Here is a 19,184-nt window from a genome sequence, read left to right on the forward strand (position 1 = left end):
TCCTGGAGCGCGGGGGCCTGGAGCGACGGAGACCTCGGAGGAGGGGCTTCCTAGGCTGGGCCGGCTTGCAGTGCCACACCCCTTCGGTCCCGGAGATGGGGAAAACCTGGGCCCCCTCCGCCGGGACCAAGCCCGGAGCACCCCAGCACCCCCGGTACCCCAGGTACCGAGCTCCGCCCTCCGCGCAGGCGCCTCCATAGACTGCAGGAACACTACTTTCCAGTACCCAACGTCCCAGGCCAGCCACTGCATGACCCGTTGCTGTTTGACTTGACCTGTAGCTTTTTTTCTGTGTGTGTGTGTCTGTGTCTGTTTTTTTATTTTATTTTTATTTTCTGTGTATGAGTGTATTGCCTGCATGTGTGTAAGTGCACTTGTGTCATGCAGTGCCCACAGAGGGGCGTCAGACCCCCTGGAACTGGAGCTTTGGACGGTTGTTAGCCACCATGTGGGTGCTGGGACTAGAACTCAGGTCCTCTGCAAAAGCAGCCAGTGCTTAACCGCTGAGCCATCTCTCCGGCCCCTGTTTGTTTATTTTATGTGTATGTGTTTTTACTGCTTATGTGTATGTGTTTTGACTGCATGCAAGTGCAACCGTGGGTTCACTGCCGGCATAAGTCAGAAGATCCCCTGGAACTGGAGTTAAGATTGGTTGTCAGTCACCATGTGGGTGCTGGGAACTGAATCCTGGCCCTCTGCCAAGAGCAGCAGGTGCTCCTAACCTGTGAGCCATCTCTCCAGCCACAGTGATCTGGTTGTATGTGTGTGTGTTTGAGACATGGTCTCCCTGAAGGTCCAGCTGTCCTGGACTATTACGTAGACCAGACTGGCCTCAAACTCAGAGATACCTGTCTCTGCCTCCCTGGTGCTGGGATTAAAGGCACTCACCACCAGGCCTGGCTGTAACCTGGTTTTTGACCCTTGCATACGATATGCCCCAAGCACTACTGGCACCCAGTCTTCCTATCCTCAGGCCTCCACAGCAAGCACTTTACCTGCAGAGCCATCTCCACACACACCCCTTAGCTCTTCTTTGCACTGTCATTTGGAACACTGCAGGAGATGGCTTGTTGTGGGACATGGCTTTTGTGACATTAGGCCAGTCCTGGCTCAGCCAATCCAGGTGGGAGGGAAGACTGCTGTTCTCCACCTAGGTCCCTTCCTGGGAGGGCCACCCAGTGCTTGCTGGTGAGGTGGGTCTGTAGCCCTGCCCCTTCCACCCTCTGCAGATTCTCCCGGCATTCTTCAAAATCCCAAACTCTAGAGTTCTCATGGAGGCACACTTGATAGTAAGTTGAAAAATGCTGAGTGAGCCCCATGCATGTGGACCTGGGCTCATACATGCCCAGAGAACTAAGTGGGCCCAGCAAGCACCAGCTTTCTTCTCCCACCCCAGACTGTGGGGTACTGTCACACTCAGAATGTTAGGGGGCAGCGAGGTTTGCTCTTTGCCAGTGTCTAATGCTCCCAGGCTTCAGAGCTGCCTGTCCCTAAAGTGGATGGTGCTGGCAGAAACATCTTCCTCAGACAGTGATACCTCTCCTCTGCCCCAAGACACCTAACCACACTGATGACCAGGTGAGCCCTTTCACATTGGGTTGCTGGCTGGGTGTGTCACTTTCTGGTGCGTTCTCTCCCACAGGTGATCTGAGTTGACAGCAAGCATACTGGAATTTGTGGCTATCGAAGTGATGCACCGTGGCAGTGAACACACTGAGGAAATGGATTTGGATCAACTAGATCTGAATCCCAGAATCATTGCTGCAATTAAAAAAGGTGTGTGTGTGTGTTACGTGGACAGGTATGTCCAGTGGAGTGACAGCAGTACACTTAAGGTAAAACTACGTGTCAGTGGCTGACCAACCCTGTCCCCCAAGCCCCACGCAGTCCTGCGTGGGAGTGTGCCTTGGGCTTTTGTGTTCTAACTGAAAGGGCTTTTAAAGTTGATTTTATTTGTCAGTAATACACATACCTGAATCTTTTAACCTTTTTTTTATTTGCATCTGGATCTAAACCACATGTGTTGCTGCATTTGCTTGTAATGTTGCTGAGTATCCACCGCTTCCTATTAGGGCTCAGAGTTGAGGTCACTTGTGCCCCACATGCCCCCACTTCCTCTGCCTCGCCATCACCAGAACAAATGGCTCACTATGCCGTTGGCCCTTGTTGAACCAGGACTGTTATGACTGTTCATCTTGACGCATCTTTGGTATTTTTCAAGGTTAGTCGTGGCCACTTTCTCATGCACTGAGTTTTCTACATCTCGCTGGCTTTTCCTACCTGCTCCCTGATCTGCCGGGCACACTGGCTCCCTTCTAAGTGCTCTGGGGCACTGGACAACTCACCTACTGTTTTCTGGTCAGTTACCCCAGGCGGACTCCACCAGTGCTGCAGCGTGCCCACTGCCCCAGTGCCTGCTGCAGGGCTGAAGTTCCGGGGCTCCCCTTGTAGTCTCCTTTGTCTTCTGGATCTGAGTTAGGGACATGGGGACAAGGGGGCTCCTGAGGGTTACACAGTGAGAAGCATACACAGGGCTTGTCTCCCGCGTGGCCTCATGCCAGAGTTGCTGCAGCTACACACACCCTGCCCATACTCTGAGGACAGGGAGGAAGCAGCCCTGCCACGGAGCTGTTCTTGTCACTGTGTCCCCTTGGAAACTGTCTCTGAGGCACCAGTAGCAGCTTTGCCACTGAGGAGCCTCCAGCTCTGCTCCATGACCAGGAGTCTGTCTGGCGGAAGCACACCGGCTCCCCTTGCCTCTGGTTTCTGTTCTGTTGTTTACTGTCATCTACTCTGACCTGTCTTGTGACCGGCACATTCAGCACTGGCATTACTGAAGGTGACAGGATCCTGCAGTTGAATGTCCCCTTACACTGAACCACCCATTCCCTATCTTCATGACATTTTCTTTTTGCTGTTGTATGAACTGGATGGATGTATTTACAGTATTTTTTCTTTCTACTGGTTTGAATGTAGGAAGTAAATCCAAGCCCAGAGTTAATTTCTTTACCCTCCTCAAGGAAGTCCATGGTGCACTAATTATTGTAAGGCGTCCTTTGCTTCCCCGAGCTCCCACCGCTTACCTTTGTCTGTGGTAAGCAGCACCCTATCCCTGAGCTCCACACCCAGCCCCACACACATGCTTTTTAAAAAATTTTGTTTTTAGTGTGTATGCGTGTACTGCCTAAATGCACCCATGTTGTGCAATGCTCACTGAGGTTAGAGTTTGTCAGATTCCCCCGGAACTGGAATTACAGATGGTTGTTAGCCCCCATGTGGGTGCTGGGAATTAAACCTGGGTCATCTGCTCCTAACTGCTGAGCCATCTCTCCAACCCCAAAACATACTTTTTAAAAGGCAGGGTCTTGGCTGTGTAGCCCAAGCTGGCCTTAAACTAACTGCTGGGCTCAAGTGAGCCTCCTGCCTCAGCCCCAAATAGCCAGGACTGTGGGCAAAGAATAGAATAGGGTGATGATCACGTCCTCATAGCAGCCAGGATTTGCCTTCATCTGGCTCCTGCTGCTGCTGACACGAAGTCCTGAAGCCCAGGTCACAGGTGTACAGCTCTGGTGCCTCCAGCAGGCCCCTCCCTCTCTTCACCATCCACTTGTCACACTACCCAACATACACACACACACATACCCCGTCCTTGCTGTGTGACCTTACTATAGTCTGACTTTCCTGTGGTTTGCCTGTGTAATTTCAGGCAAACTGAGGTCAGTGAAGGAGGTTCTGTGCTACTCCGGACCAGATCTGCAGAGACTCACCAGTCTGCCTCCCCACGACGTGCAGCACCTGCTCAGAGTGGCCTCCCTACACCTCCAGGGCAGCCAAGTCCTCACAGGTGGGCAGCTGGCACCTGGTGAGCCTGCAGGGTGATGTGTGGTACCTATCCGGCCCACTGGGCCCTGGCTGTGGTGGACACCATGCTCCACAGGCCCAGACTCCACGTTGGGCATGATCTCATGGCCCTGAGCCATGAGAGTTTGGGCCATGCTAGTCCTAGAGTGGGTGGTCAACAGAAGGAATGGCTAAAGGGCATCAGAGGCCCTTGTTTGACTCAGAGAAGGGGCAAGGCTGTGTGTGCAGGGAGACTGCTATGCATCAAATTCTGTAGCTGTGTCTCCTTGAGAGGCCTGGGGTGGCGGAGGGACCTTCCAGACCCTAGCATCATATGTACCTGACAGGGTTCTCTGACCCTTGTGAATTTCTCAATATCCTGGCCCCCTGGGCACAGGCAGGCTGGCCTGCTGTGGTCTCCAGACAGCTCCTCCCTCTCACCGTTGCCTGAAGCACCAAAGGTGAATGTGCCATCGGAGGGAGGGGGAGGTACCGGGTACCAGGACCCTACAGAACATGTATCACAGAGCACTAACCAGTGGGGCCTCAGCTCTTCTACAAAGCTCTCCCGTCCACCCCAGAGGCCCTCACTGGGAAGGACGGGGTGGGGTCCAGCAGCGTGGACTGCTGAGACTGGGCTTCTGGGTGGCACTTCGGGACACACCGTCCACGTGATGGTTTTCATCTCTGATTTCTGAGCTGTGAAGGTCCAACTGCTCAGGTAGTTCCTGCTGTTCATTCTGTCCGTGTACTGAAGCTCTACAGAACTGCACAGACTCGAAACAGCCAATTGGGGTACCCATCTGATTGGGGTTTGGGTTCCTTCAGCTTGTGCCCACCAGGGAAGGGCCACGTCTTAGAGTATGTGTGAAACAGACTGGGAAGTGTGACAGGAACACTCTTGTAGGTTTAGCATGTGCGGCACTTAGTGCTCTGGCCAGGCTCCCTCCCTTTGATCTCCCCACACCCTCTGCAGTGTGGCCACTTTGCTGATCCTCCAGCCACACTGCATGGGGAGCCCGCACTTCCTGAAGAGCCTCAGGCACACAGGCCCTAACAGGTTCTGGGCAGGAAACATGGCCTGACCCCTTGCCACCCTGCAGCACTGCACCTGTTCCAGAAGAGAGAAAGCTTCCCCCAGCAGCACCAGCGCCTGAGCCTGGGCTGCCCCATCCTGGATCGGCTCCTGGGCGGTGGCTTGCCCCTGGAGGGCATCACTGAGCTAGCTGGCCGCAGTTCTGCAGGGAAGACCCAGCTGGCATTGCAGCTCTGCCTGGCTGTGCAGTTCCCACAACAGTATGGAGGCCTGGAGGCTGGTGAGTTGGCTGCCCCTTCCTGAGGGGCAGGGAAGGTAGGGTCCCAACCAGATGGCACTCTGGCCCCTGCCTGCTTGGGGGGCTACTTTCCACTGATGGGGGGAGGGGGTAGTGGCTACCTCTCAGGCAGTTTCCTAAGATTCCCATCTTCCTTCCAAGAGAGTAAGGGGGAGAAGGAGCTGGGCTTGGGCTTTGGGAAAGCAGCAGTTGGCCCTGTGGTTGCTACAGAGCTCAAGCTGAGGCCCCCCACCCTGCACTCAGTCTATGTTGCCTGCAGTGCACTTGGCCCACAGACCCAGGAAGGCAGGGAACATGGGATATGTTCCTTCTAGTTAGGGCTGGAGGACAACTGAGGCTCCTGTGAAGTGAGCAGCAAGTGGACAGCTTGGTTAGAGTGAAGTTCTCAACAAGGCCTCCTGGGCCTTCTGTGGGTCAGAGCTGCCTGCAAAGCAGGCCAGGGTCCTGCCGCCTGAGCTGTGCACCCTGTGCCCATAATGGGGAGGGGGTTTGGGGACCAAGTCAGACTCCTGAGCATTACCGTGTTCTGCACCAGCCTGGCTCCCACCACAGCAGCACTATACGTGGGCTTCTAGAGTAGCACCACAGGGTGGGAGGTGGTTAGCATCTCCATGGTCTGCAGCAGTGCAACACGTAGTCTGCGTGGTGTCGGCCTCTGGAGCGCCTTTTACGACACCCACTTTAAAGTTACCTTCTTATTGCTTGCTGAGTCTCAGGGGTTCTCATCGGGCTGCGGTGGTACACACCCGTGACCCCAGCATTTGGGAGGCAGGGGTACAAAGGTGAATGCAAGTTGGAGACCAACCTGGTCTACGCAGTGGATTGCAGTGTAGCCTGGGCTACAGGGTGAGACTCCAATATGTCCTGGATATTATTTATTTCCTTTTTCTTTCTGGTCTTTTTTGAGACAGGGTCTCCCTGTAGCCCCAGCTAGCCTGGAACTATGTAGACGAGGCTGGCCTGGAACTCACAAAAATAAACCCTCTGCCTTCCGAGTGCTGGGATTAAAGATGTGTGTGACATCTTTTTTTATTTTATTTAATCTAATTTTATTTATTTAGTCTTTTTGAGACAGGGTCTCCCTGTAGCCCCACCTGGCCTGGAACTCTCCTTGTAGACTGACCTCAAACAAGAGATCACCTGCCTCTGCCTCCCTGAGCACGGGGATTAAGGGCGTGCGTCGCTGTGCCTGACTTAATTTTAATTTTTGATTTACTTTTTTTTTTGGTCTTTTTGAGACAGGGTTTCCCTGTAGCCCCAGCTGTCCTGGAACTCACTATGTAGACCAGGCTGGCCTTGAACTCACAGAGATCTGCCTGCCTCTGCTTCCCTAGTGCTGGGATTAAAGGCGTGTGGCGCCCCGTGATTTACTTATTTTTGTGTATTTTGCCTACGTGTAAGTACACCACATGCATGAAATGCCAGAAGGACATCAGATCCCTTTGGAACTGGAGTTACAGATGGGTGTTAGCCGCCATGTGTGTGCTGAGAACAGAACAGGGTCCTCGCCAAGAGCAGCCAGTGCCATTAACTACTGAGCCATCTCTCCAGCCCGTCTTTACTTAATGGTGTTCTTTAAAACAGCTTTAATTCTCTGAAGTGCAGTTTCTCTGTTTGCTTGTGCTTTTGTGTTTTTTTACAAACCACTGCCCAATCTAAGGTCAGGAAGACTGCTGGTAGCTTTTCTTCTCAGAGCTCTACAACTTTAGCCTGTGGGTGTCCAGTAATCCCATCACCGTCTCTGGAAAAATGAACATTTCTCCATTGAGGCACTGGCATCTCTGTTGAAAACCCACTGCCGACAAACAGGGCTTCCTGCCAGGGGCCGCTCTTTTCAGTTGCTGGATCTCACCACCTTTGGCACAAGGTCTGGCCCAGCAGTGTACTATGCAGGGGTGTGCTCCAGGTGACCTCTGACTGCTGCTCTTGTAGCTACCTCCAAGGCACTGGTGTCCCCAGGTAGCCCAAGTCGAGGAAGCAGAGGCCCAAGTAGCTTGTAGGAGGTATCCTACATCTGAGGCATTTCCAAAAGTCCCTAGGTCCTGGTGATCAACTCTGCCATGCCCAGTCCAGTGGGGAACAGGGAAGCAGGAGTGAGCTAGCAGGATAGCCCAGCATGGGGCATGTGTGTACCTGGTATCAGATTGGAGATCTAGCCTGTGTTCCCCAGAGGTGGAAAAAACCAGCCATAACCTGCTGCCCTCCCAGGTTCTGCTTTTCCCTTTGCTTTGTCTGGCCACAGGCCCACTTCCGGTCCTCCATGCACACCGGGTGCTGTCTTCCCAGGGGCTGTCTATATCTGCACAGAAGACGTCTTCCCCAGCAAGCGGCTATGGCAGCTCATTGGGCAACAGCAGCGGATGCGGACAGACGTGCCTGAGGAGGTGATCCAGAAGATCAAGTTCAGCAATCAGATCTTCATAGAGCACGCAGCAGATGTGGTGAGTGTGTTTCTGCTCACAAAGGGGCAGTCACTGTGCAGAGACCAGGCTCAACTCAGGACACGTGGTATGTAGGGACTCACAGACGGAGCCAGAGGGTAAAAGTCACTAAGAGGAGACGCCAACGTCTTGAAGACCAGAATCCATGTCAGATGTTGGAGGGCAAGGAGTCAGATGAGACATGGGAGGAGGGGCAGAGAGGGAGCTGCTGCCTGTGGGCCAGGCACCTGGGAATGCTAGCACACTTTCTCCAGCATGTTCAGAAACAAATGAATTTCACCCCAAAAGTAATCAAGCTGAGTGGTGGTGCCTAACACTTGGGAACGGGAGGAAGGAGGATCTGTGAGTTCCAGGCCAGCCTGGGCTTCATAGAAACTAAGATTCTGCCTCAGAAAACAACAAACCTAGTCATGTTCTGGTGTGTCTCCCCATATTTAGGCCATATGTATTTCTTACCTGAAATGCAGACTTAGCTGGCCCCTATATGTTATCTGTCAATCTACCCAGGAGGAAATTGGGGAGGAAGAAAACTGATTCCACAAAGTCTGTCCAACTTCCACATGGAAAGCACTGTGGACATGGACACACACACACACACACAATTTTAAGTTATGAAAAGACATTCAGGGAAAGGGTAAGGTGTATAAACTTTTTAATTTTAAAAAAATGTACAATAAAAATACATTCTCACACACAACGCAGGGAACTAAACGCGTGAGAAGTGGCATAGAGAGGGAGGCAGAAGATGACTCAGATGTGTCCATGAGCCTCTCAGGAAGGGGACAGGCCATACCCACCAGTCCTTTTCAGGCTGCCCAGGTCACCAGGGGCCTTGCTGGCTAAGAGACGCTCTCCAAGACCCTGCTAGTGGTGTAGGTTTTAGTATGTGTGCCACATCATGTGGTCAGGGGAAACTAAGTTAGTCTGGCAGGCTCCTAGCAAGGGCCCTCCCAGCCCCACCCTGGCCTTCACAGGGCCAGCTCCGGAGCCACACTCAGCAGCAGCATCCTGGTGTTTAGAGCAGGCCAGGCCCAGGTCACTGCAAGAGAAGGCTCTGTGTCAGGCCAGCTCAGGGAGGCCTCTCTCTCCTGCCCCCAGGACCTGCCCAGAGGTGGGAATGGTTCAGTGTCAGCCTCCCTGGGGCTCAAAGCCACAGAAGATGTGCATTTTGTCCGTCTCAAAAGAGGCAGCCGGGACATAGACACAGGGCCTCCCCTCTTCTCTATAAGCAGAGCTTTGGGGCCACACCTGCTCCCCTTCCACCTCCTCTGGCTGTCAGGACCAGCTACAGTTAACAGGTACAGTCCCTGCTTGCCACCCCCCAGTGCCCAGGCCCCAGCTGGGGTAGATACTGACACTCACGTTAGTGCTAGCGTCTTCTAGGCTGCTGCTGTCGTTTTCCACACAGAGAGACTCTGCTGGGGATGCCCTGGAGAGAAGTACAGACTGAATTCACTCTGGGCTGGATGCCAGACCCACAGCTCCTCAGAACTGCCAGTGTGACAGCCAGTGTTGGGCTACCTGCCTAGCCAGCCAAGATTGCTTGAAGACACTGAACTTAGGGGCAGTGTGGAGGCCCTAGCCAAAACCTCACCACCATCTGAAAGCACATGGTCACCATCAAGGCCCTGCTTGGCCCAGCAGCCATGTACCCTCCCCAGATGTTCTGCCCCCACACCTGGACCGCCCAGCTAGTAAGGCTCTCTACCACACCACAGCTCCCCAGCTCTAGTACCAACTGGACACAGTGAGCAGTAAAGCCTTGGTAGGGCGGGTCACCCATTCTAGGACTGCCCACATGGACAGCAGGGAAACAGCCCAGAGCCATTCCTACCTTAGCCCCACCTGCATTTTTTCCAGGGTGCAGCCTTAAGATGACACAGGCCCTTTAGGAGAATGGGACACCCCTGCCCCATCCTACCACCAGCAGGTGTGGCCACCCCATCACATAAAGGCCTGGAAGTAACTGCTGCCCCCTCCCTTGCTCAGAGTGGGCCACGCAGACTTGTCTGCAGGACAGTCCTACCAGGTGGCCACCAGGCAGCAGTGGCGATGTCTGGGTCCAGGAGGCTGCTCAGTACCTGCAGTGGGGCTGTCCCCATAATGACTAGGGGAGGGGCAGGACTCAAGGAGAAGGCTGGGGGCACACTGAAAGGGGCCCGTAAGAGAACAGTGCAGGAGCAGGCTGAAGATCCAGGTGAGTCTCCACCCAAGACAGGCAAGAGGCAGCCAGCAAGAGTGTCAGAAAGCTGCAGCTCAGTTGGGACTGTCTGAAAGGGACCTGGGACCACTGGCAGAGTAGACCATGATGCGTGTCCCCTGGCCCCACAGGATGCTTTGTTGGAGTGTGTGAGTAAGAAGGTCCCTGTTCTGCTGTCGAGGGGCATGGCCCGCCTGGTAGTGGTTGACTCAGTCGCAGCCCCATTCCGCTGTGAGTTTGACATAGAGGCCTCAGCCCTCAGGGCCAGGCACCTACAGTCACTGGGGGCCACACTCCAACGGCTGAGCGGCACTTTCCAAAGCCCAGTGCTGTGCATCAACCAGGTAGGTGAGGCTAGCTGGGGCTTGCCTGTGACCTTGGGGAAAGCAGGGCTGTGGCAGAGGCTGAGCTGACCCTCACTTGGCTCTTCCAGGTGACAGAGACGGTGGAGGAGCAGGGATCTATACTCAGACCAGTGGGGTGAGTGCGGACACCTCAGCGTGTTGGACACAAGGGGTGGGTGGGGCGTTCACAAGCAGCAATGTCCGTTTTCTATCTCAGGGCCTGGGATGAACGCCTTTCACCAGCCCTTGGCATCACCTGGGCCAACCAGCTCCTGATGAGAGTGATGGCTGACCGGGTCCATGATAGCCACACCACCCTGAGCTTGGCCAGTGGCCCAGCCCGAACTCTACGGGTACTCTTTGCCCCCCACCTGCCCCCCTCTTCCTGCTGCTACACAGTCAATGAGGAAGGCATTCGAGGGGTGCCAGGAACCGCCTCCTGCAAACACGGGGGCACCAACGGATCTGCCTGACCAGGTCATAATAAACCCTTAAAGTGCTGCTGTGCCAGCATGGTGTCCTACCAGCACTTTGGCAGCTGGTGAACAGATATCCAGCTGAGGCTCAGCGTCTGCTCCCCCTTCCTGGGGTTCACCCACCCAGCCTGTCGGGCCTCAGCCATTGGTCCTACATACTGGCCCTCAGAGGAAGAGCTGACCAGGGGTTGACAGCCCTGAGGGTGACTCCCTGGAAGTCCCAGAATGACAAGGGGCCGCTGTTGCCCACCCTTGGCTTTCTACCCAGGGCCGAGTCAACAGCTTGTCTGGTAGGGCCTCCTCTCTGGCAAAATGGTCTAGGACCACCCCAGTGATACCCTCACTGGGGCCACAGTGAGGTGCCCCCTGCTCCCAACACATATCTGCCCAAAACGAGATGACCCCAGGCTCTGACTTCTGCAGATCCAGGGAAAGGAGGTGGTACTGGCTGTACCTGGCTGCCACAGGCCATGCCAACAACTTAGGGCAGGTACAAAGAGCAGCTTTGTGAGTCCTCACCAAGGCCTGTCTGTGCCCAGTCCGGCAGCTCTGGCCTGGCAGAGCGTCCCTCAGGGACACAGCAGGATGCCTTAGAGGGCCCCAGTATGCAAAGGCAGCGCCCTTAGTAACACATCACCCACAACTCCAGGATCACTACCTCATCATGGACTCCTGGCCAACAGCAGTCACCTAGGAATGTGTGCTCACAGGACAGGGCTGTGATAACCTTGAACCCACCCCTGTATCTCCAAGTGCTGCCTGATATCACGAGGAAACCAGGCCCTCACCAAAGAGCACTGCTGCTCCAAGTGGTGTGTGCCTTCCTCACACAGGATATGTACTGCCAGTGTCCCCACTTGAGGGAAGCATACGGCTTATGGTAGATGCCATGATCTTCCCAGGGTGCTGTGCCTGGCATGGACCCCAAGACTACTAGGGACCCTGTTCTATACTGTGCTCATCAGACCAAAGCCACCTCCCCCTCCCCCACCCTTGGCAATACTGAGGATGGAACCTAGGACCTTGTACATACAAGGCAGGTACTCTACCACTGGCATGAATGTGGGACAAATTGTTTAGAATTCATTCATGTAAAACAGGGTGGGAAAACACTTTTAACAGGAAATAAAACATTTTTATAACTATCAACAATTCTAAGTTGTTTACTAACTAGGTTGTATTGATAATTAGGCACACTTTGAAGACATGCTCCCAAAGGCCCACCTCCACCTGCCAGGCAAGGGGCACCTACAGGTCCTCCCCTACCAGTAGTTTACCTAGTATATCAACTAAGGTATCTTTCACCTCACCATCTTCCAGAATCAAGAACCATGAACTCCTCCCAGTGTTGGGAGCTGCTTGTCAGCGCTGGATTTGCTGAGGCCAGCTGCCCAGCTACACCACCCCTGCCAACCTGCATTGCATGAACTGCCACCTTACTGGCCCAGATCTGTGATCACAGGCATGTGCTGCTCGGGAAATGGGTGCAGCAAACACCAGACCTGTGCCCAGCATGCTTCTCAGAGCAGGTCTTTGAGGTTGTGACAAAGGATGTGTGAACTAAGCACAAATCCCTGGTTTATGTATATTACTGATTATTTAATGTATGTTACTATAAACACTGGCTCTCAGGTCAGTGAAATAGCTGAGGAAAAGGTGCTTGTCATGTAACCCTGGCAACTTTAATTCAATCTCCAGAACCCACACAAAGATGGAGAGAACCAATTCCAGTTGTCCGCTGACCTCCACATGCACAGCTGCACACACATTAAGATTAAACACTAACAGACTACATGATATTCCCAGCAGCTTTCCAGAAAACATGTTGAACCCTTCAGACACTGAACACCTAGAGCCTCCCTGACCAGGAAGCACAGGTGCCTGCTGTGCCCACCACAGGCAGAAAGTCACTGCTGTGTGTGGACACCTGCCCTGCCAGTTGGTGGGAACTCAGACCTGGGTTTGTCCAGAACTATGAGGAATAGGTATGGCTCTCACTTAGCACCCTCTCATCATGGAGAGCATTGAGAAGGGACAATGGGCTCTTGCTTTCTGAGAATGTTAAAATGCAGTGGGTCCTAGCTTGCACAGTGGAGACTTCAAGTTCCACAGAGTCTTCCTCAGCCAGGTGCTCAGCTAGACTGCCAGTCAGCTTGCTCCAGAGTCCCATCTCTGCCTCTTGCACACTGGATTACAGGAGGGCCACACACCCACCAGGCTTTTACATGGGTTGGAGATCCACAAATCCCATTCCTCGCTACCCCAGCTTAAAACGATGCTTTCTACAGACAGTCCACTTTTCAGACTAACTTGAGGCTAGAATGGAGACTCCCCACAGTCCAAAGGTTCCCTCTCAGCTAGCTTGTTCTGGCTTGGCCCTGACACGGACAGTGCTCACCTTGCCCTTTGTCTTATGTTTTCTTAGCTGAAATTTAGTCTTACACGTTGCCTCAATGCCTCAAAGTTAATCTGAGAGTCTTGTCAAAACCCACCCTGTGAGAGCTCTATGTGCTTGGCACCAGGAGGAAAGGAGATTCCAGACCACTGGCACAGTGCCCTTCACCGAAGCTGCCCGACAGCAGTGGACAGTCTACAGAGCCCTGTGGACAGAGACTCCTGCAAGCTTCCAATCTGAAAGGAAGTAGTTTGTTTCTGATTCTCAACAGCGTTATCATAATATTCAGTTTTTAAATAGATTCAGCGTCACGACAGAGTGGCTGGCAGGAGTGCAAGAACATCCACGACAGCAGCTGATCACACTCGCCAGGGCCGCCAGCTGGAGCCCGGTCTGCCTCCCTGGCCACGGCACTGCTGGATCTGGGCATCAGCAGCTCCTGTACACAGGTGCAGACCAGGCAACAGAATTCTGGGCATAGCTGCCCAGCGCTTTTTAAGTAGCGGCCTCCAGATGTTGGTGGACGTCACCATCTAGAAAGGACTCCTGCCCCCACCAGGAGGGCAAGCTGGAGGGGCTGCTGGGGCTGCAGGGTGTCAGGGCTCCGTTACTCTCAGGGATCCTATCTAGGTCTGTCTCAGCCCTCAGTGGGCTAGGTCGGTGTGGCTGGCGCTCAGTACTCTCGAGTCTGCCAGACAATTATTTCGTTCCTGTGTGAAAAAGCAAACGGGAAAACTTTTACGTAACTAGTACTTACTTCTAAGATCATCTCAAGCAACCAGCCCCAGCGCCCAAGTCTGCACATGTAAACACTGTGCAGCTGGATTTGAAAGACTGAGCTTCAGGGCTGGAGGTGCAGCCCAGTGATAGGGACAAGCCAACCAGTGAAAACCTATATGCTATTATCTGGATTCGGGCCACAGACCGCTGTAGCCTGTGATAACCAAGTCTGTTGTCACGGGACAAGCTCCATGTGGCAGCACAGACAACAACCAGCAAGCTGTAGCTTGTCCCACCTGCCAGATCTTCTCAGGACCCAACACAACAGGGTAGGGTCCAGGGTCACCAAAGGTGACGACACCCAATGGCCAATCAAGTCCGACAGAAGGGAAAACCAGAAAGGCCAAGTTTTCAATGTGAAGAGAAAACAGCCTGCTACATCTGTGTGAGACTTGCACTAAGATCTCAGTGTCCAATGACAACATGTTAATCATGCCAGAAAGGCCTTGAATGCTTAAAGCTCTGAGAGCAGCTTAACTGAGTGGGACAAATTTACTAGAGCCCACATTGGACTACTACTAGAGAACTGCTCAAACTGATACTACTATTTTCATCAGAATAAAGTAATAGAGTTAACTCTTCCTAAGCTCACTAGAACAGCCAACTGGTAATTCCTGGCCTTCACAGTGATGTGCTGTAGACATTGTACATAAGCCCGAGGCAGTGGGGGGAGGCCAAGGGGAGAGGCCAGGGGCGGTCTGTGGCAGACGTGCTCGGGGCCTGGCAGCCAGGGCACAGGTGGGGCAGACTCCTTACTTGGAAACGATCTTCTGTGGTTTTGCCACCCGCGTTAAGAAAATTCAGAGAACTGGCACGCTTCATGCTGCAACCCGGACATGGACATGCAAGGACAAACCATCAGCACGCTGTCAGCCAGCAATAGGAAACATGCTAAGCTGATCCCTTTTGCTCTCGGGGGGATGTGGGGACCATGGGACCTCAGGAGTGGCCTTTTTCTCCCATGAATGTTCCGGCTTTAAATGGATGTGGTGCCCATCTGCATTTTTAGCAGCATTTATACCTCATAATGCAGCACCCAAAAATGCCGTGGGCCCACCTTCGCAACAGGCTCAGCCGGGGTTTGAAGGCTCTGTTGCCCTTCAGTGTCTGGGGCTCCCGTGGGGCTCTCGCACCCAAGGAGATACTCCAGGCTCACTGTGAAGACCAGGTGCATAAATACATTCTGTATTTCTTCGTGAATCAACAGTAGGAAAAACAATTTAACCATTAGCAAGATAAACTGAAATTACCATTTTTCTACTTAGAAAACCAAACTTTGGAGCTGGGCATGGTGATGCACACCTATGACCCCAGCAATCATAAGGCTAGGGCATGAGGTCATGAGTTCGAGAACAGCCTGAGCTACAGAGGGAGCCCTGTCTCACAAAAACAAAAAAACAGAAAACAAAAAATTTCATGGTCTTAGCATGTAAAGAAATACAGAGTCCAGGTGTGGTGGTACACAGCTTTATTCCAGCAGAGGCAGGAGAACTCTTGAGTTCAAGGCCAGCCTGGTCAACATAGTGAGTTCCAGGCCAGCCGAAACTAAATAGTGAGATTCTGTCTCAAAAAAGAAATGGGGACTGAAGAGATGGTTCGGTGGTTAAGGGCACTGGCTGCTCTTGCAGAGGACCTGGGTTCAATTCCCAGCACCAACATAGTGGCTAACAACCGTCCATAACTCCAGTTCCAGGGGATGCGACAACTTCTGACCTCTGAGGGCACTGCACAACATGGGTACACCTACATACATGCAGGCAATATACTCATATGCATAAAATAAAATAAAAAAATAAAGCTGGGCATGGTGACACATGCCTTTAATCCAACACTTGGGAGACAGAGGCAGATGGATCTCTGAGTTGAGGCCAGCCTGGTCTACATAGCGAGTTCCAGGACAGCTGGGGCCATAGGGAGATCCTGTCTCAAAAAGACTAAAAAAATAAATAAACAAAATGAAAGAATTAAAAAAAAAAAAGGAATATGTTTTTTTCTTCCCATTGAAATCTTTAAAATCCTTAATGAAATCTATAAATAACATAAAACTGAATCACAAACTCTTTTTTTTTTGTCTGAGACAAGGTTTCCCTGGATTTGCTATGGAGACCAGGCTGACCTCGAACTCAAGAGATCCACCTGCCTCTGCCTCCCAAGTGCTGGTAATTCATTAAAGGCATCCACCACCACCACCCCCGGCTAAATCACAGACTCCCCCCCACAGTCCACATGAAGCCCCTTAGCTTGTTTGTTTTCATTGAGACATGGTCTCATGAAGCCTAGATTGGCCTCACTCCTCGCTATGTAGTCAGATGATCTTGAATTCTTGATCCACCTGCCTCTACCTCCCAAGTCTCTGGGATTCTAGAACTTGCCACCATGTCTGGCTTCAAATCCTTGGCTTTTAAAGTTGAGACAGCCCAAGCCAAGGGTAAATGATGTGCTCATGGTAGGATCTGTGGTTATGCTAACTGCACATGTATATGGTGGGCACTGGTATGTAACGGAGGCCAGGGGCAGACACTTAAGATTGGGCACAGCCACACACAGGCTCACAGGACCCTTGGGGATGGGGATGAAGGCCAGAGCCCTGCCCGTGTGTCACCAAAGCTGTAGGCACAGAGCCAGGAAATGGCTGGCTGTGTCTCCTTGAATCTATTATACCAAAAGCAACAGGACAAAACAAAACTATTCCAGCAAAGCCCAATCAAATGCTGCTTGCGTTCTAAACAAGCTTCCCTCTGTCTTGGACTACTCAAACCACAAGTAAATTAAAATGATGCATCCAATTGTTCTTAGTAGTGGAGCAGCCAGCTAGCTTTCCTAAGGAGGCTACACAAGCTTGTCTCTCAACCTTGTTGCTGATACGACAGCAGCAACACGGCCCCCACAGTGACCCTGCCTTTGACCCATGGCACAGTAGGGTGTGTCGGCCTCAGTGCAAGAGGATCAGGGAGCTACACAAGTCCTGCACTTAGTGCACCGAGTCAGCGGTTCCATGGGACTGGCAGGCCCAGCTCTACCCGGGCATATGCTACAGATAGATCCTGGGGTCCTCCTAGAAGCCAACAGACCAAACATGGGTTAGGCAAGCAATCTGAAAACCATCAAGATCCACTGGTCCAGCAGAAAGAAACCCAGTTTTATGTGTTATATGGGATATAACCCCAGAGTCTCTAAGACTAAGGAAAATGTAGTGAGGAAAATCCAAAGCCCTCCCACTTAAGAACAGTCCAGCCGCAGGGCTGATCCAGAACTGGACTTTGCAGAGAGCTTTAAGGTGTCCCAGAGCCTCAAGTAACCATGCTGCCTCTCCAAGGAATGCATAGAACATCCATTCAACTGTCGGCCTAGGCGAGGTCTAGTGACGCAGACCTGTAATCCCAGCTGTTCAGGAGGCTGAGGCAGGAGGTTCAAATTCAAGGCTTGCCTGGCCAAGAGTGAGTTCAAGGCAGTCAGGACAACTTAGTCCCTGCCTCAAAATAAAAATAAGTCAGGTATGGGGTTGATGCCAGGGAGAGAGGGCTCGGTAGTTAAAGAGCACTGGCTGCTCTTCCAGAGGACATGGGTTCAATTCCCATAGTGGCTAACAAGGTCTTTAACTCCAGTTCCAGGGTATCCTGTGCCCTCTTCTGACCTCCTGGGCACTGAAAGACACAGGTGCACTTACATACATGCAGGGAAAACACTCATACACATAAAGTAAAAATAAGATTCTTTAAAAACTTTTAAAAAATAAGCTAGACATGATGGTGCACACCCTTAATCCCAGCACTCAGGAGACAAAGGCAGCCAGATCTCTGTAAGTTCCAGGCCAGCAGGGGTACAGGGAGATCCTGTCTCAAACACACAACGAAAAATAAAAGAAAGAGACTGGATACTGCAACAGTAGAACGCGTGCCTAGCATACGTAAGGCCCTGAATTCAGTCCCCACCACAGAAAAATAAAACAGGTCAGCCCAAGGAAGGGAAGCACAGCAGCTAGGGAGCGGCCCCTCTCCACGCTGAGAAAGACAATGTTCGTTCTCTCAAGATTCATTCGGCAGAGGCTGCCTCAGACTCGAGATCTGTAGGCCTGATACAACCAGAGCTCCTCACCCTAGAGGCAGCAGCATCTGGCCAGTATGGGCAGCTTGCCCCAGACTTCCAGGCAGTGTTCGGACAGTGATAGGCTCCTGCTCAGCTGAGGCCCCAGCAGGGAATGGGGTGTCCTCAGACCCTGAGGACAATGGCAGTGCACCCTTTCTTTTATCTTTTTTGGTCTTTTGTCCTTGTAGCCCCAGCTGGCCTAGAACTCACTTTATAGACCAGGCTGGCCTTGAACTCACAGAGATCCACCTGCCTCTGCCTCCCTCCCAAGTGCTGGGATCAAAGATGTGTGCAACCACACCTGGTCAACAGTGGACACTTTCAAAGGCAAAAAAAAAAAAACAGAACGATTTGAAAAGCACAGGGCTTTAATGTTTCCAACATAGTCTCCAAAGGCGTCTGCAAGTTCACAATGCAGACCCAATTACAACTGGACCCACAGAACATCTGAAGTGTAACAGCTTTTAAAAGAGCATTTTCCTAAGAACTTCTAATGAGCAGGAACTATCCAGGAAGTCTGGGATACAGGGAGTAAACGACAGGCAGAACGCCCCAAACGCAGGACATGTCATGACAAAGGAGGTAGGGGTGACACAGCAGCAGAGGACGAAGAGCCCTACTGTGACCACCGTGTGGAAAACCCCTTTATAACATGGACACGTGCTCCCAAGGCCTAGATTTTTCTTTAAACACACAGGAACCCCCTTAACAAATCACAAAATAAAAAACCTCATTAAAAACCATTCCTCTCCCCCACAATCCCTTCATGACAGTTAATGTAATCACAGCTACTATCTTATCTGAAAGGCTGGGGGGGGTTTGGGTTTTTATGTTTGTGTCTTTTTGAGTCAGGGTCTCCCTTAGCCCCAGCTGTCCTAGAACTCACTATGTAGACCAGACTGGCCTTGAACTCAGTGATCCACCTGCCTCTGCCTCCCGAGTACTGGGACTAAAGGCATGCGTCACCACGCCCGGATGAAAGGCTGGATTTAAAGGGGTCAAATACTGCTGTTAGCCCAGAAGGAAATAACACCTCTCCAGACTATTTGGACTGCTATGGGTTTTGTTTTGTTTTGAGGGTTATGTGTGTAGGCCAGTGTATGTGTTGCATGTTGAGTGTGCTGTGTGTTGTGTGTATATGTCTGTGTATGTGCATTGTGTGTATATGTGTGGTGTGTGTACACGTGGTATAGTGATGTATGTGTGTGTGTTCCTGTGGTGGTGGGATGGTGGTGGTGGTGGTGTGTGTGTGTAGGCCGGGTGTCAGCTTTAGGTGTCTACGAAGCCT

At 52.2% G+C, this 19,184-nt stretch overlaps 2 protein-coding genes across 28 annotated transcripts in view; one reads left to right on the forward strand and one right to left on the reverse strand.

Moving 5' to 3' along the window:
• The window catches only part of Xrcc3 (X-ray repair cross complementing 3), a 13,069-nt gene extending 174 nt beyond the window's left edge, over nucleotides 1-12,895 (forward strand). Inside the window, exons 1-8 of one of the 2 annotated variants that reach the window (XM_017796213.2) lie at nucleotides 7-163; nucleotides 1,643-1,776; nucleotides 3,707-3,844; nucleotides 4,944-5,156; nucleotides 7,461-7,615; nucleotides 9,947-10,159; nucleotides 10,249-10,295; nucleotides 10,377-12,895. In XM_017796213.2, coding sequence (XP_017651702.1) covers nucleotides 1,692-1,776; nucleotides 3,707-3,844; nucleotides 4,944-5,156; nucleotides 7,461-7,615; nucleotides 9,947-10,159; nucleotides 10,249-10,295; nucleotides 10,377-10,632 — 1,107 coding nt within the window. In that variant the 5' untranslated portion in view covers nucleotides 7-163; nucleotides 1,643-1,691 and the 3' untranslated portion in view covers nucleotides 10,633-12,895. Of the gene's footprint in view, nucleotides 1-6; nucleotides 164-1,642; nucleotides 1,777-3,706; nucleotides 3,845-4,943; nucleotides 5,157-7,460; nucleotides 7,616-9,946; nucleotides 10,160-10,248; nucleotides 10,296-10,376 lie in introns of those variants that run through there. The other variant, XM_008825554.3, reaches the window with a different exon arrangement.
• The window catches only part of Klc1 (kinesin light chain 1), a 58,189-nt gene continuing 47,255 nt past the window's right edge, over nucleotides 8,251-19,184 (reverse strand). For 9 of the 26 annotated variants that reach the window (XM_017796206.2, XM_017796205.2, XM_029559926.1 and 6 more), the window contains 2 exons: nucleotides 14,567-14,633; nucleotides 13,266-13,740 (listed from right to left, as the gene is read on the reverse strand). In XM_017796206.2, the coding sequence (XP_017651695.2) occupies nucleotides 13,675-13,740; nucleotides 14,567-14,633 (133 nt within the window). In that variant the 3' untranslated portion in view covers nucleotides 13,266-13,674. Of the gene's footprint in view, nucleotides 8,655-8,971; nucleotides 9,045-13,265; nucleotides 13,741-14,566; nucleotides 14,634-19,184 lie in introns of those variants that run through there. The other 17 variants (XR_003848205.1, XR_003848207.1, XR_003848204.1 and 14 more) reach the window with 3 other exon arrangements.

This window comes from Nannospalax galili, unplaced genomic scaffold (assembly GCF_000622305.1).
Source record: "Nannospalax galili isolate Female #2095 unplaced genomic scaffold, S.galili_v1.0 scaffold188, whole genome shotgun sequence".
NCBI classification, from domain to species: domain Eukaryota; kingdom Metazoa; phylum Chordata; class Mammalia; order Rodentia; family Spalacidae; genus Nannospalax; species Nannospalax galili.